Raw genomic sequence first — 13,236 nt, forward strand, 5'->3', positions numbered from 1 at the left:
TGTTCGGGTGGAATCTTGCAAGCTGAATTAGTTAGACCAACTTCCTGACGACAACTAGGCTAGATGACAAAATTTCAATTATTTGTCCGTCAGACAGATAATTAGAAAATATTAGACTCATATTTTTTATTTTCTTTCAAAATTAAATAATAACAGTGCTACATCGAGTTGAAATGGCGCGATACGCCACGCTTGAGTAGAAGTTTTACTCAAATGTGACGTCACGCGAGATTTCAACTCAATATAATACTGTAATTATTCGATTATGGAAAAAATTAAAAAATATGAGTAATATTTTCTAATTATCTGTCTGACGGACTAAATAGAATTTCGATTTCATTACCCAGTCATCATCCCTATTGGAACGCATTAGTACCTAGTATTGTCTATGGCCTAAAAAAGCAAATGTTTCTGCTTTTGTCTATTGTCATTCTCTCTGTGTCACTTATGAAGAATAAACTGAAAATTTATAATTGTCTTTTTATTAGAAATCCTTCATCAATTGATTGAGTTAAAATTTCGGATATAGGGTAATTCCAGGATACATGCCCCAGTGGGATAGGTGCCGCGATTTTAAGTACACTATGTTACAAGCAACTTAGCCTAAAGTTATAGTACGTATAATAGAAAGGGACCTCCCCGTACCACTTTTCGCCTCGCAAACCATCAAAGAGTGCGTTCGTTTAGCCAGTGCGAGCAAAAATCTTCCGCGGCCAAACCTTAGCGAGCGTCGAAATAAAATTGGTAAGTATCTTTTAATGGATAATTTTTTTGTCAGCTGTAAAATGAATCAGATTTTTATATAATTTGATAGACTATCTTATAAATTAGACGGGATAGCTATGTTTTATTCGATTTTTAGTGTTATTATATTTTTTATTAAAAAAGGCACCTATCCTATGCTAAAAGGATAGTTGCCTAATTTTTTTTGGGTATAGATGCCCTTAGGGCCATGTCCCATGCACCTAGGGGCATCTATCCTAACCTGATCTTTTTGTCACAAGTAGCAAGTAAGAAGAAAAAAAGAATGTAGTACGGCTAACCTTAGGAAAGTAATAAATAGAGTGCCCTTCTGATCGAATTACCTTTTTACCCGACTTCGGGTGGATGTACTATGTACTATTTTTAATAAAAAAAATTAAATTTCATTTTTAATTCATTTAATAACAAACAATCTTAAATAATAATACTTGGCTTGTTTGATTTCAAAATGCATTTGATCCTTAGAATTCAAAAACTGTATTAACGAGTCATCTATCCCTGCATCTGGCATCTATCCTTTGAAGCAATCATACAGTGAGTCTTCTATCCCCCACATTAGGCGTCTATCCCACTTTTTAGAGGTCAATTAAAATGGTATTTACTCAGAATCGGTATAACTTAAACTAAAATAATTATAGTAATATCATAGACGAAAGACTAAAGTTTACAGATATTAAGGTCAAATTGTTGATAAAAACTTACTGACTGAGTTACAGAGCTGTTTCAAAAAGTGGGGCATCTATCCTGGACTTACCCTACATGTAATTCGGGTGACAATGCAATATTGTGATGACATGGAGCTGATCTGATGGTAGAGCTGGAATGCCAGTGGCCCCATAGCAACTCCGGGATTAAACGATTCCATCGAGTTTAGGCTCGTTTGATTTGTCTTTATTTATTATTATACCTAAATAAGTTCATTACAATTTTCTAAAAATGCACAAAAACTTAAAAATCTTGAAAACGGCGATATTTTTACTGGGGTCAAAATTGGACGTTATTGGACCATGGCGAGGCCTATCGATGGTTGAAGGGTTATCCATTGTTTTTGGGACACCCTGTATAAGCAAGTAGTTACCTAATGTTATGTAAGTACGCTACTTTGAAAATCATGAGTCTTCAATTCTCTAAGGTAAACTGCAGGGTCTGATGATGGAGCTGGAATGTGGCCATAAGAATAGGCTAGTTTCTTAAAAAAAGACTTTTGGTCCGTCAATTTTACATTATCAAAAAATATTGGACACAGGGTATTTTTATTTGTCAATTAAACAAGTAATTACGAAGATATGATGCGATGAAATTCCGCGTGACGACACAAATCGCCACATTTTTAAGCATGCCTTGACGTCATGTGCCTCATCTTCTGAACTTTGGTGCGCTTCATCTCTTTAAATTTTCATAAGTTTAAAAATGTGAAAAATACATTTAGAGTTTGTTTTTGGTAAGTTCACCGACGGACTAATTCAAACTCTTGCTACTTTCTTGCTTTATCCACGAAACATCCCTATTCTTCGAAATTATTACGATCTACAAACGGAAAATCTCTGCTACTACGCCGCAGTAAATTCCCCATCATAAATAAAAAGTTTTTTTTTAAAACAAGCTCTTGTATGCTAATAATTTTGGTTTCATGACATGCTTCTAAAATTCATCACCTTAAAAGAGGATTTCAGTTTTTATCTGCGAAACTTTTTAATAATATAGGTACGTTTCATGGTTTGGTAATTTAAGGAAGTTTATTTGCACTTAACATGAAAAATATGGTATCAATGTACTGTGTACCTATGCACCTTCAGTGGCAACAACAAGGTCTACTGAGTACCTATAGTCTACTAAAGGCATGAAATATATTAATTTCACTAAAAATTAAAACCAACTCCAAAACGACTCACCAAAAGGTAGGCTGCCACCGACTCCGAAAATGGCTAATTTTGTAATCAGTATCCAAATTTTTTAATAAGCTCTATAGAACAATTCAATACCACTTTATTTTAATTTTTTTTAATGTGACAGGAGGCAAACGAGCAAACGGATCACCTGTTGGTAAATGATTACCGTCGCCCATAGACACCCGCAGACCCAGGGGCGTTACAGGTGTTATTTTTAATTGTGGTATTTTCGCGAAGAAACATATTGAAAATATAAATTGTTTTCTTCACGTAAATCGATTAAGTTACAGATTCTGACTAGCTCCTAATTTGGATACTGATTGCAAAGGCCTAGTAAATAAATAACGTAATAATTTTTCTACTTGTATTTATCTAGTGCAGTTGTTTTGGAGTCAATTATAGTTTTTTTACACTAATAGATTCTATTCAGGTAGAAAATAGCGTCTGAGCGCGTCATAACTCAATTGTATCATCTGACTGCACGTACTCTATGAACAATTCTGACATAAAATCTATTGTCGAACAAAAGCTGGGTTGCACCATCTTACTTCAACTTTGACAAGCGTCAAAAGTCTGTCTAACTCCATACAAAAAACACCGGTTATCGCCAAAGCTACGGTCAAAGTTAGGTCACGTCAGGTGGTGCAACTAAGCCAAAGAAAAAATTCATTTTGATCGCTAATGTCAGTTTGCAGCGAGTGACACAACCTCCCCGTCTGAAGGCCAGCGGCCGACTGCCGCCCGCACCCCGCGAAGGCCCCCTCAACAGCAAAACGTTCGGAATTTCTCAAAAGTAAAATTTATGAATGAAAGTAATGTTCGATTGAAAAACGCAACGTGTCATTTAAAGATTAAAGAATTCCTAATCTATTCGTGCTAAAATCTTTTAAATTAACATAGCCGTTTTGGAGGAGTAGGGAATTTAAGTAAAAAATCGATGTCCCGTATTTATTTTTTTAATACAAAACAAAGAGACGTAGCGAAAATTCAAACGTCACAAATGTAGTCCTTGAACTGTTGTATAACATATATTTTTTTCAACTATTTCTATCCAGCAGTAAAAGAGGAGTAGGCTTTACAAAATGCCCATTTGGCGCGGATTGAGGACTCTAATCGCCTTAATCGGGGACTTGGTTGCTCAGCACGACGATATCGATATATTTGCCGACCGCTTGGGTACAATATTAGTATTAATTTATCGACTTTTGTGTAATTAATAACTATATGGACATTAATACTAATATCTGGACATATAATATTTAGTACTTATTCTTATTATGTAGGTAATATGACATTCTAAGACAATTTTATTTATGTATTTAATTTTTGATTTTATTTGACTGATTTGTTATCGTTTTACTTGACAATTGTACACAATATCGACATTTTTAATTGATATTATTTGCACGATTGTACCTATAACTTGTTGGCGCGTTGGATTTTCTGTAAGCCTTCAAGCAGCCTTCTAGAATAAATAAATAGGACGTCCACTGCTGAACATAGGCCTCCCCCAATGTTTTCTATGTTGACTGTAACGGCCTGCATCTAGCGCTTCCCTGCTACTTTTATCATGTCATCGGTCCACCTTGTGGGTTTTCCGGTACGCGGCCTCCTTTCCAGAACCTTGCTGCCCCATCGGCCGTCAGTTCTGCGTACTATGTGCCCTGCCCATTGCCACTTCAGCTTGTTAATCCGCTACATTTGCAGTTGACGACTTTCTGTATTGTATAACACATTTGTAAAACAAATTGAACATGTTCAGAGGCAAGGAGCGACGCGACGAGCGGGAGCGTGACAAGGAACGCGAGCGCGAGCGTGAAGAGCGGGAGCGCGACCGCGAGCGGGAGAGGGAGCGGGAGCGCGAGCGCGAGAGGTACGCAGCCTAGAGGGCTATGTCCATGTTACATTACACTTCTTTTGCACTGTACAGACTTGACTCACGTTATCTTGTGTTTTAGGGAGGCTCGCGAGCGGGAGAGGGAGCGTGAAATGCGCGAGAGAGAAAGAGAAAGGGAGAGGGAACGAGACCGTGAGAGGTAAGGCATGTCTTAATTACCGTTTTTGAGATAAGGTTCAGTTTACTTTACAGGCAAAAGTTGATTTAAAGTATTCAATCCAGTAGTATTTTAAATGAACAAAATGTGCACCTTCATAAATATAGTAAAATAAGAAATCATGTCGTATTTTGGGTTAGCTACCTCAGGTTCATAGCGGATTGATTGATTGTTTATTACTCTCCAAGTGTACACAAATAAGAAATCAGTTAACACGGCGCGGGGCAATAATGTTCTGCGATAAATCTGATAAGGTTTATGATTCACTAACCCGGCGCGGGACTCGTTAGTTTACATGACTTCTATATCCGCTACAAATTATTATGCAACATGCTAGCAAATACTTGCTGCAAATGTATCTGTCTGGTCTGGATACAGGTCAAACTGTATCAATTAAAGTACCTGTTATGATTTTATAAATTTTTACATTTTGTTACTATTTACTGAACAATAGAAACAATTTATCAAGTTAAATGTAGATGCCAATTGGATAATTTGAACATAGTGCATAGCATTTTATGACCTGAAAGAAAAATTATCAAGATCCATCTGTTGTGTGTGTACTGTGTAGTAACCGAGTACAATTTCACACAGTCTTGCATAGTTCCTCAGTTTTATGGAGGCGTTTGATAACGTCGCCAGAGTGTTTGCATTTATTCATAGTTTATAATTCGCTACAAACACTATCAATTAAAAAATCCTCACAAATAAATTAATCGTAGTTTTTTACCGAAGATTCATTTACACATTTTTATTTAGACATGTTGGAACCTATGTTTCCGATCTAGGTCAATCGAGCATCGTTATTTACAGCGAGCTTTGTTTCTTTACTACTAAAGTGTAAATAGGGAAAGTGCAATGTTGAATTATACAAGTGCCGCTGTGTTTATAAACCTGAATGTGCATCCATACATCAGAACACGATATGAGATCAAGCGGGACCTACGTTTGGCGATGAAAGGGTAATCCATAGTCCTCTACACGTATAATTATAATAAAAATACAATAGGGAGTGTTTTAATAATTTTACTTCATTAAACAAACGATGTTACAATACTTACAATGCAATTTAAATTTTAAAATCGCAGCCTTTCTTGATTAAAATTTTCATTGTTTATTCTTCAATCCGAACAGAGAGCGCGAGCGGGAGCGCGAACGTGATCGCGAGCGTGAGCGCGACCGCGAGCGCGACCGCGAGCGCTCCCGCGAGAGGGACCGCTCGGGCGAGCGCTCGCGCGGCCGCAGCCGCTCCGAGGCCGACTCGCGCCGCGAGAAGGAGATGGAGGAGGAGGCGCGCGAGAAGAAGCGCCTCGAGAAGAAGGCGCGCGAGAAGGAGGCCGCCTACCAGGAGAGGTAACATTTTTCTTATTCAAATTCTTTATTGCAATTCCACACGTTAAAAAGGTTCTAACTTAAGCGACAGTCTTTTTTGTTTTTGATAGGCTCCTGTATATTATGAGTGTGATTACGGCAGGGTAGGACCCCCATTGTTCTCGTAAATTTTGTGTGGGAAAAAATGCGAATATGAGGCCTCCACAATCCGCTTGATCATGGTCGGAAGAGTAGACTAAATCCTTCATTTGTTTCTGGTAATTTGGAGAGGGTTATCCCATTAAAAGGCAGTGAAATATTTATAAATATTTGTTCACAGGCTCCGCAACTGGGAGAGCCGCGAGCGGCGCAAGGCGAAGGAGTACGAGAAGGAGCGCGAGCGCGAGCGCTGCCGCGAGGAGGAGCGCGAGCGCGAGGCCAAGCGCCTCAAGGAGTTCCTCGAGGACTACGACGACGAGCGCGACGACCACAAGTACTACAAGTGAGTGCCGCGAGGAGGAGCGCGAGCGCGAGGCCAAGCGCCTCAAGGAGTTCCTCGAGGACTACGACGACGAGCGCGACGACCACAAGTACTACAAGTGAGTGCCGCGAGGAGGAGCGCGAGCGCGAGGCCAAGCGCCTCAAGGAGTTCCTCGAGGACTACGACGACGAGCGCGACGACCACAAGTACTACAAGTGAGTGCCGCGAGGAGGAGCGCGAGCGCGAGGCCAAGCGCCTCAAGGAGTTCCTCGAGGACTACGACGACGAGCGCGACGACCACAAGTACTACAAGTGAGTGCCGCGAGGAGGAGCGCGAGCGCGAGGCCAAGCGCCTCAAGGAGTTCCTCGAGGACTACGACGACGAGCGCGACGACCACAAGTACTACAAGTGAGTGCCGCGAGGAGGAGCGCGAGCGCGAGGCCAAGCGCCTCAAGGAGTTCCTCGAGGACTACGACGACGAGCGCGACGACCACAAGTACTACAAGTGAGTGCCGCGAGGAGGAGCGCGAGCGCGAGGCCAAGCGCCTCAAGGAGTTCCTCGAGGACTACGACGACGAGCGCGACGACCACAAGTACTACAAGTGAGTGCCGCGAGGAGGAGCGCGAGCGCGAGGCCAAGCGCCTCAAGGAGTTCCTCGAGGACTACGACGACGAGCGCGACGACCACAAGTACTACAAGTGAGTGCCGCGAGGAGGAGCGCGAGCGCGAGGCCAAGCGCCTCAAGGAGTTCCTCGAGGACTACGACGACGAGCGCGACGACCACAAGTACTACAAGTGAGTGCCGCGAGGAGGAGCGCGAGCGCGAGGCCAAGCGCCTCAAGGAGTTCCTCGAGGACTACGACGACGAGCGCGACGACCACAAGTACTACAAGTGAGTGCCGCGAGGAGGAGCGCGAGCGCGAGGCCAAGCGCCTCAAGGAGTTCCTCGAGGACTACGACGACGAGCGCGACGACCACAAGTACTACAAGTGAGTGCCGCGAGGAGGAGCGCGAGCGCGAGGCCAAGCGCCTCAAGGAGTTCCTCGAGGACTACGACGACGAGCGCGACGACCACAAGTACTACAAGTGAGTGCCGCGAGGAGGAGCGCGAGCGCGAGGCCAAGCGCCTCAAGGAGTTCCTCGAGGACTACGACGACGAGCGCGACGACCACAAGTACTACAAGTGAGTGCCGCGAGGAGGAGCGCGAGCGCGAGGCCAAGCGCCTCAAGGAGTTCCTCGAGGACTACGACGACGAGCGCGACGACCACAAGTACTACAAGTGAGTGCCGCGAGGAGGAGCGCGAGCGCGAGGCCAAGCGCCTCAAGGAGTTCCTCGAGGACTACGACGACGAGCGCGACGACCACAAGTACTACAAGTGAGTGCCGCGAGGAGGAGCGCGAGCGCGAGGCCAAGCGCCTCAAGGAGTTCCTCGAGGACTACGACGACGAGCGCGACGACCACAAGTACTACAAGTGAGTGCCGCGAGGAGGAGCGCGAGCGCGAGGCCAAGCGCCTCAAGGAGTTCCTCGAGGACTACGACGACGAGCGCGACGACCACAAGTACTACAAGTGAGTCACGTGCTCCGTGCGTGACGCGTGTCACTCGTGATGCGAGGCTGACCGACCCCTAGGGGTTGCAAGTCCCGGTACTAAGGAGTGTTACTGAATTACCGGTACCAGGTCTAAGCCAGTACCGGGAAAACCGGGAAATTCGGGAATTTCGGTACCCACGTGAATGGTTCTTAAAACAAATTACCTAATTTGTACGTAATTTTAATAAAAATGTGAATAGGTTAACAAAAATATTAAACTTTTTCTGTTCAGTTCAATTGGTCTGTTACCTTAATAATAAATCAGTCAAAACAGTTACACAACACGACAAAACTAGTTATAAATGCCCATTAAAAAGGGTTGTTCGTCATCTCGCACCTGTCAAACTCGCTAGCAGGCGCGAGTTGGGAAATTCCGATTTTACCTATTATTTTGTTCGTCAACTCGCACCTTTTCAAAAGTACAGTCAAATAAAAACGAATTGAAACTAAAAACTCTCAGTGTGTCGGGCATGTAGTGATCAAACTTTAAGGGATTCTTTGAATCAGTGCATTTTCGCATGTTAACCGCGCTTTGGAACCACTGGGAAGGGGTATCCTTGTTCAACAATGACGTCGAAACTAAAAGACCTAGACTAATAAATGTACATTCGTTTTGTAGAATATCTGGTTTTTCTTACGTTGTAAAATAACTGAAAAGATGTGAAAATGACATATTTTTTCTACTTAAATCCATTCTTACTCCTTTAAAATGAAATAAATAAATAAATATCCTTAAACATTTTACGCTACGCGCTGCTAGTCCCAAACTAAGCAAAGTAAAAAAAAAACAACGGATATTTAAACATATTTTTTTTGTATGAAATGTATGAAACTCGTGTCTCTTTTCTCTTCTACCAAGAGATAATTTTATTTACCTATTCAAATTCAAATTATTTATTTGTTTGCAATAAATAGCCTTTTATTAGGAATTATTTATACTAGTTCCTTACTTATTAAATTAGCGTTTTGTAAGAAGAATTTTACGAAAATTGATTATTTCCATACTAACATTTTTTGTGAATTTTTAAGGAACCACAAATTCAAATTTTATTAAATTTTGTGGGTAGATTAAAACAACATTGTCCTAACCCTAACCCAAACTTGTCATCTAATAATAAATTATGGCAACTATTTCCTCATAGTTTGAAAATGTAAGGCAAAAATGTTTATGTTTTACAAAACTTTGAAGAGCAGATATCTCGAAAACTATACAAGATATACAAAAACTTGACTTACAAATTAAATTAATTTTAATTCTCTAGAAGTATTCATATCGCTAGGATGCTTGGTTTTTTATTTAGATAGTTTTTGACATATAAGCGAAAAACCCAAAAATGGGACCTTCAAAGGCTGCGGTGGAGAACTTTTGATAATGTTCATCCCCTAACTAGCTAATCCAAACAAAGTTACAATGTTAAAAATTATGTTCCAAGCATTTCCCTCTGTACATTTTCATTGCCTGGCCATTTTTCATGTTAAAAGAATACGAATGTATTATTTCAGAAGCTAAATTTATAAGATTTGATGTTCTCTAGTTCAAGCTTGAACTATTTTTTTTAGGATTGTTTGTTAAAGCTGTACAATGTAAATTGTTAGTTAATTGTAAAATTGGTAATAATAATTGTTGTTCTTCATTTGACACTTTCTTTGGGATATTTAGGTGGCATTTAAAAGAACGCGAATTAATATATTTGAAGCCTTTTAATATCCCGTGGCTTAGTTATAAAATCTGAGGTTAGATGCCGTGGCAAAAAAAAATATCTGCGGCTTGACTTATTATAATTCGCCATTACTAAATAGCTAGAAATCTAGCTTTGTTTTTAAATATACCTACTTAAATATTAGTAGACAGTTTACATACTAGGTATTAGGTATCCTCAGGACATTGTGATATCCTACTTCCTACTAATATTATAAATGCGAAAGTTTGGATGATGTCATGATGTCTGAATGTTTGTTACTCTTTCATGCAAAAACTACTGAACGGATTTTGTTCAAAATTTACAGTATTATTGTTTATAACCCAGATTAACATATAGACTATAATTTATGACGATATGTGACCAACTAAATTTCAATAAATAAATAAAACGTGGGTAAAAAGCGCACTCTATCGTCACTGGTTAAAATCTAAAGCGCTGGACAAAAAATTTGACGTTCGTAAATTTATTCATGCGGGGGAAGCCGTGAAACTCCATCTATCATCATCATTAGTAATTAAACGAGGTCCACGCGGCCGCTAGTTGTTGATAATTTGTTTCTTCCCGATTTATATTTATTAGCATGTTGATTTAGAATATAAACCTATCTGAAAAGTACATTTTGTTTTATTATTAAACTCAACTCATTGCAAGTGGCTTACACATTCCTTTAAGTCATTTATTAAAACATTTTTGTAGATGACTATACATAAACACGTCAGATTTCAAAAAGGTGCGAGTTGATGACATAAAAAACAGAAGGTGCCAACTAGCATCTTTAGAGGTGCGAGATGACGAATAACTCATTAAAAATCATAACCGCAAAAGATGATGGCGTCTAGTCAAAAAATTGTTATTCAAAAATAAATTATTGAAGTCCCGAAAGTACCGAAAGTCTCGGAAATCGCATCGTCAGTACCGGAACTAGGTAAAGGATTAGATTATCGAGAATTCCCGGGAAAAATGAGTACCGGGATTTCCCGGGAGCAAACCCTACCGACCCCCTTCCGTGTCCGCAGGGGCAAGGAGCTGCAGCGCCGGCTCAGCGGGCGCGTGCGCGAGGCCGAGGCGGACCGGCGCGAGCGGCAGAAGGAGCACGACGAGCTCGACGCGCTGCGCCGGGAGCTGTTCCACGACCGCGACCACGACGACCCCGCCGCCACCGCCGCCTACGACCAGGTGCGATGCTGCGTCCCACGCCATAGTCAATGCGAAAAATCGCTCAACGGTTGGAATGTGCAGGTGTCAAAATGTCCATACGGACCGGCTGTTAGTGTGGCAAAAAGTATGAACGTCAAAAAGTCCCAGTGTCAAAATGTACATTATCACCATGGTTACAATGAATTAGTGACAAATGGCACGTCACAAAATACAAGTACAACAAAAGGTGTGATAGATAAAATGATCAACTGATATATTGTGCTCATGATTAAATTAATAAAATTAAATGTCAAAATGTTCAATGTTCTTGAAGTCCAGTCAATAAAGAGTTTTTTGGATATTTTTACCTTGATGCATTTAAACACGTGTTCGCGTTAGCTATTATACAATAAGACGATTGTTCGAATAAACCCGAAGACATTTTAACTTCAGATCATTTTAACCATTGCTCATTTCGACGTTTATACTTTTTGCCACACTAAAAGCCGGTCCGTATGGACATTTTGACACCTGCACATTCCAACCGTTGAGCGATTTTTCGCATTGACTACCCAGTCCCAGAATGTCCCACGCGACACTATACTACACTACACACGCACCCACTCACACGCGCCCTCTGCCCGCAGGCCGTGCGCGAGCGCGAGCAGCTGTACCGGCCGCGGCTGCTGATCGACGTCAGCCTGCAGGTGGAGCAGCAGCGCGAGCGCGAGGAGCAGCGCGCCCGCCAGCGCGAGGACGCGCGCCGCGAGGTCAGTGCCCGCCTCGTGCTGTCCGCAGGCGTGCGAGCGAGCAGCTGTACCGGCCGCAAGCGGGATCGACGTCAGAACGATTCCAAAAATAATTATAACTGTTTTATTTATTGAGCTTAATTTCGATCTATATTTTAGTTGTTAGTTTTTTCAGCATTACGAAATTTCTCCATTGTCTGTGTATGTCCATTGTCTGTGTCCATGTCATTGTCTGCCATCATCAGGTGCGATGGCGGTCGGTAATCTGCCTGGTTAGGTTAATCCGATCAAGCTAACTGCGCACCTCGCTGGAATACGACTTTAGCACACCTTCCCGCGTTCGCCTCGTCTGTACTAGCCTCGATGTGACGTCACAGCAGCCAGGTGCACAATTAACTCGACCGGATTGTAAGTGAGATGAAGCGATCAGTGCGATCGCTGGAATGTCGACAATATAGGGATGGTACGCTAACCTTCGTCTGGGTCCCCGGTAATGCAAGGGAACCGGTGGAATCAGGTCGTGTAATTCCTTCGAATATTATCCGATGTGTGGCCTGTAAAGGGGCCATCCATAAAGTACGTCACACGAATTACATGATTTTTTGACCCCTCCCCCGTCCTTGTCACAGGTGGTCACATTTCTGAGATTCATTGGTGGCCCATTAATACTCTCCTAGGTTTTCGACTTCGACGGAGTTGTGCTTAAGTGGTGGGGGTATTGTTTAGTTTAATTTATGTTTCAAATTACGCGATTAGTACATACCTCTAGATCTAATATAGATTTTGAAATGTGATGTCACGAAACTTAGGACCCCTCCCACCCCTTGTCACACCATGTCACACTTTGTCGACTCCCTCCCCCCCTCTTTACGTGTGACGTACTTTATGGATGACCCCAAATGTGTATTCAATCAACTGTGAACCATTGTCTTCCAATGTTGCGTCGCAATCAGCAGTGGAAGGACTGATGCCACGTTAACTGTAGCGTCCCCTTCCGCAGGCGCGGGAGCGCGCGGAGCGGGAGCGCGAGCGCTACCTGCGCGCGCAGGCCTCGCGCCAGCTGCCCACCGAGGCCGAGCCCATAGACTCCGACGATAGGTGAGTCTTATTCAAGTGCTTATAGAAAGAAAGAAAGAAAGAAAGAAAGAAAAAATGTTTATTTGGCACCAAATTACATGCACTTAAAACCTACACAATATTTAACTTATTCTAATACAAAACAAAAAATATATACAATTAAAAAAAAATAATAATTATAATTTTAGTACCAAATTGGCTTATATTTATTTATCTTTATTAAAGAAACACAGCCTTGTTTGACACATGCAGCTTAAAACTAAGTGGATTATACATTGGCCTTTAAAGTTTCTAAAGCTAGGCTTTAAAGTTTATAAGGTGCTATTGCTATAAAAACGACATTTGTTTGTTACGTAAGACAATTTTTGCCAGTTTTTAATATCTATAGGGGGAGGTTGATAAGACAAAAGAAAAATAGGCTGATCCTTCATAGTTTCTTATTTTTAGAATTGTTTGACTGCAATCTCATTAGTTAAA

At 41.6% G+C, this 13,236-nt stretch overlaps 1 protein-coding gene across 1 annotated transcript in view; it reads left to right on the forward strand.

Moving 5' to 3' along the window:
• The window catches only part of LOC135084387 (RNA-binding protein 25-like), a 52,301-nt gene that overhangs the window by 21,088 nt on the left and 17,977 nt on the right, over window positions 1-13,236 (forward strand). The window contains 7 exon segments of the mRNA XM_063979161.1: window positions 4,414-4,524; window positions 4,610-4,687; window positions 5,840-6,058; window positions 6,357-6,518; window positions 10,813-10,972; window positions 11,581-11,811; window positions 12,683-12,780. Coding sequence (XP_063835231.1) covers window positions 4,414-4,524; window positions 4,610-4,687; window positions 5,840-6,058; window positions 6,357-6,518; window positions 10,813-10,972; window positions 11,581-11,811; window positions 12,683-12,780 — 1,059 coding nt within the window.

This window comes from Ostrinia nubilalis, chromosome 26, assembly GCF_963855985.1.
Source record: "Ostrinia nubilalis chromosome 26, ilOstNubi1.1, whole genome shotgun sequence".
Lineage (NCBI taxonomy): Eukaryota > Metazoa > Arthropoda > Insecta > Lepidoptera > Crambidae > Ostrinia > Ostrinia nubilalis.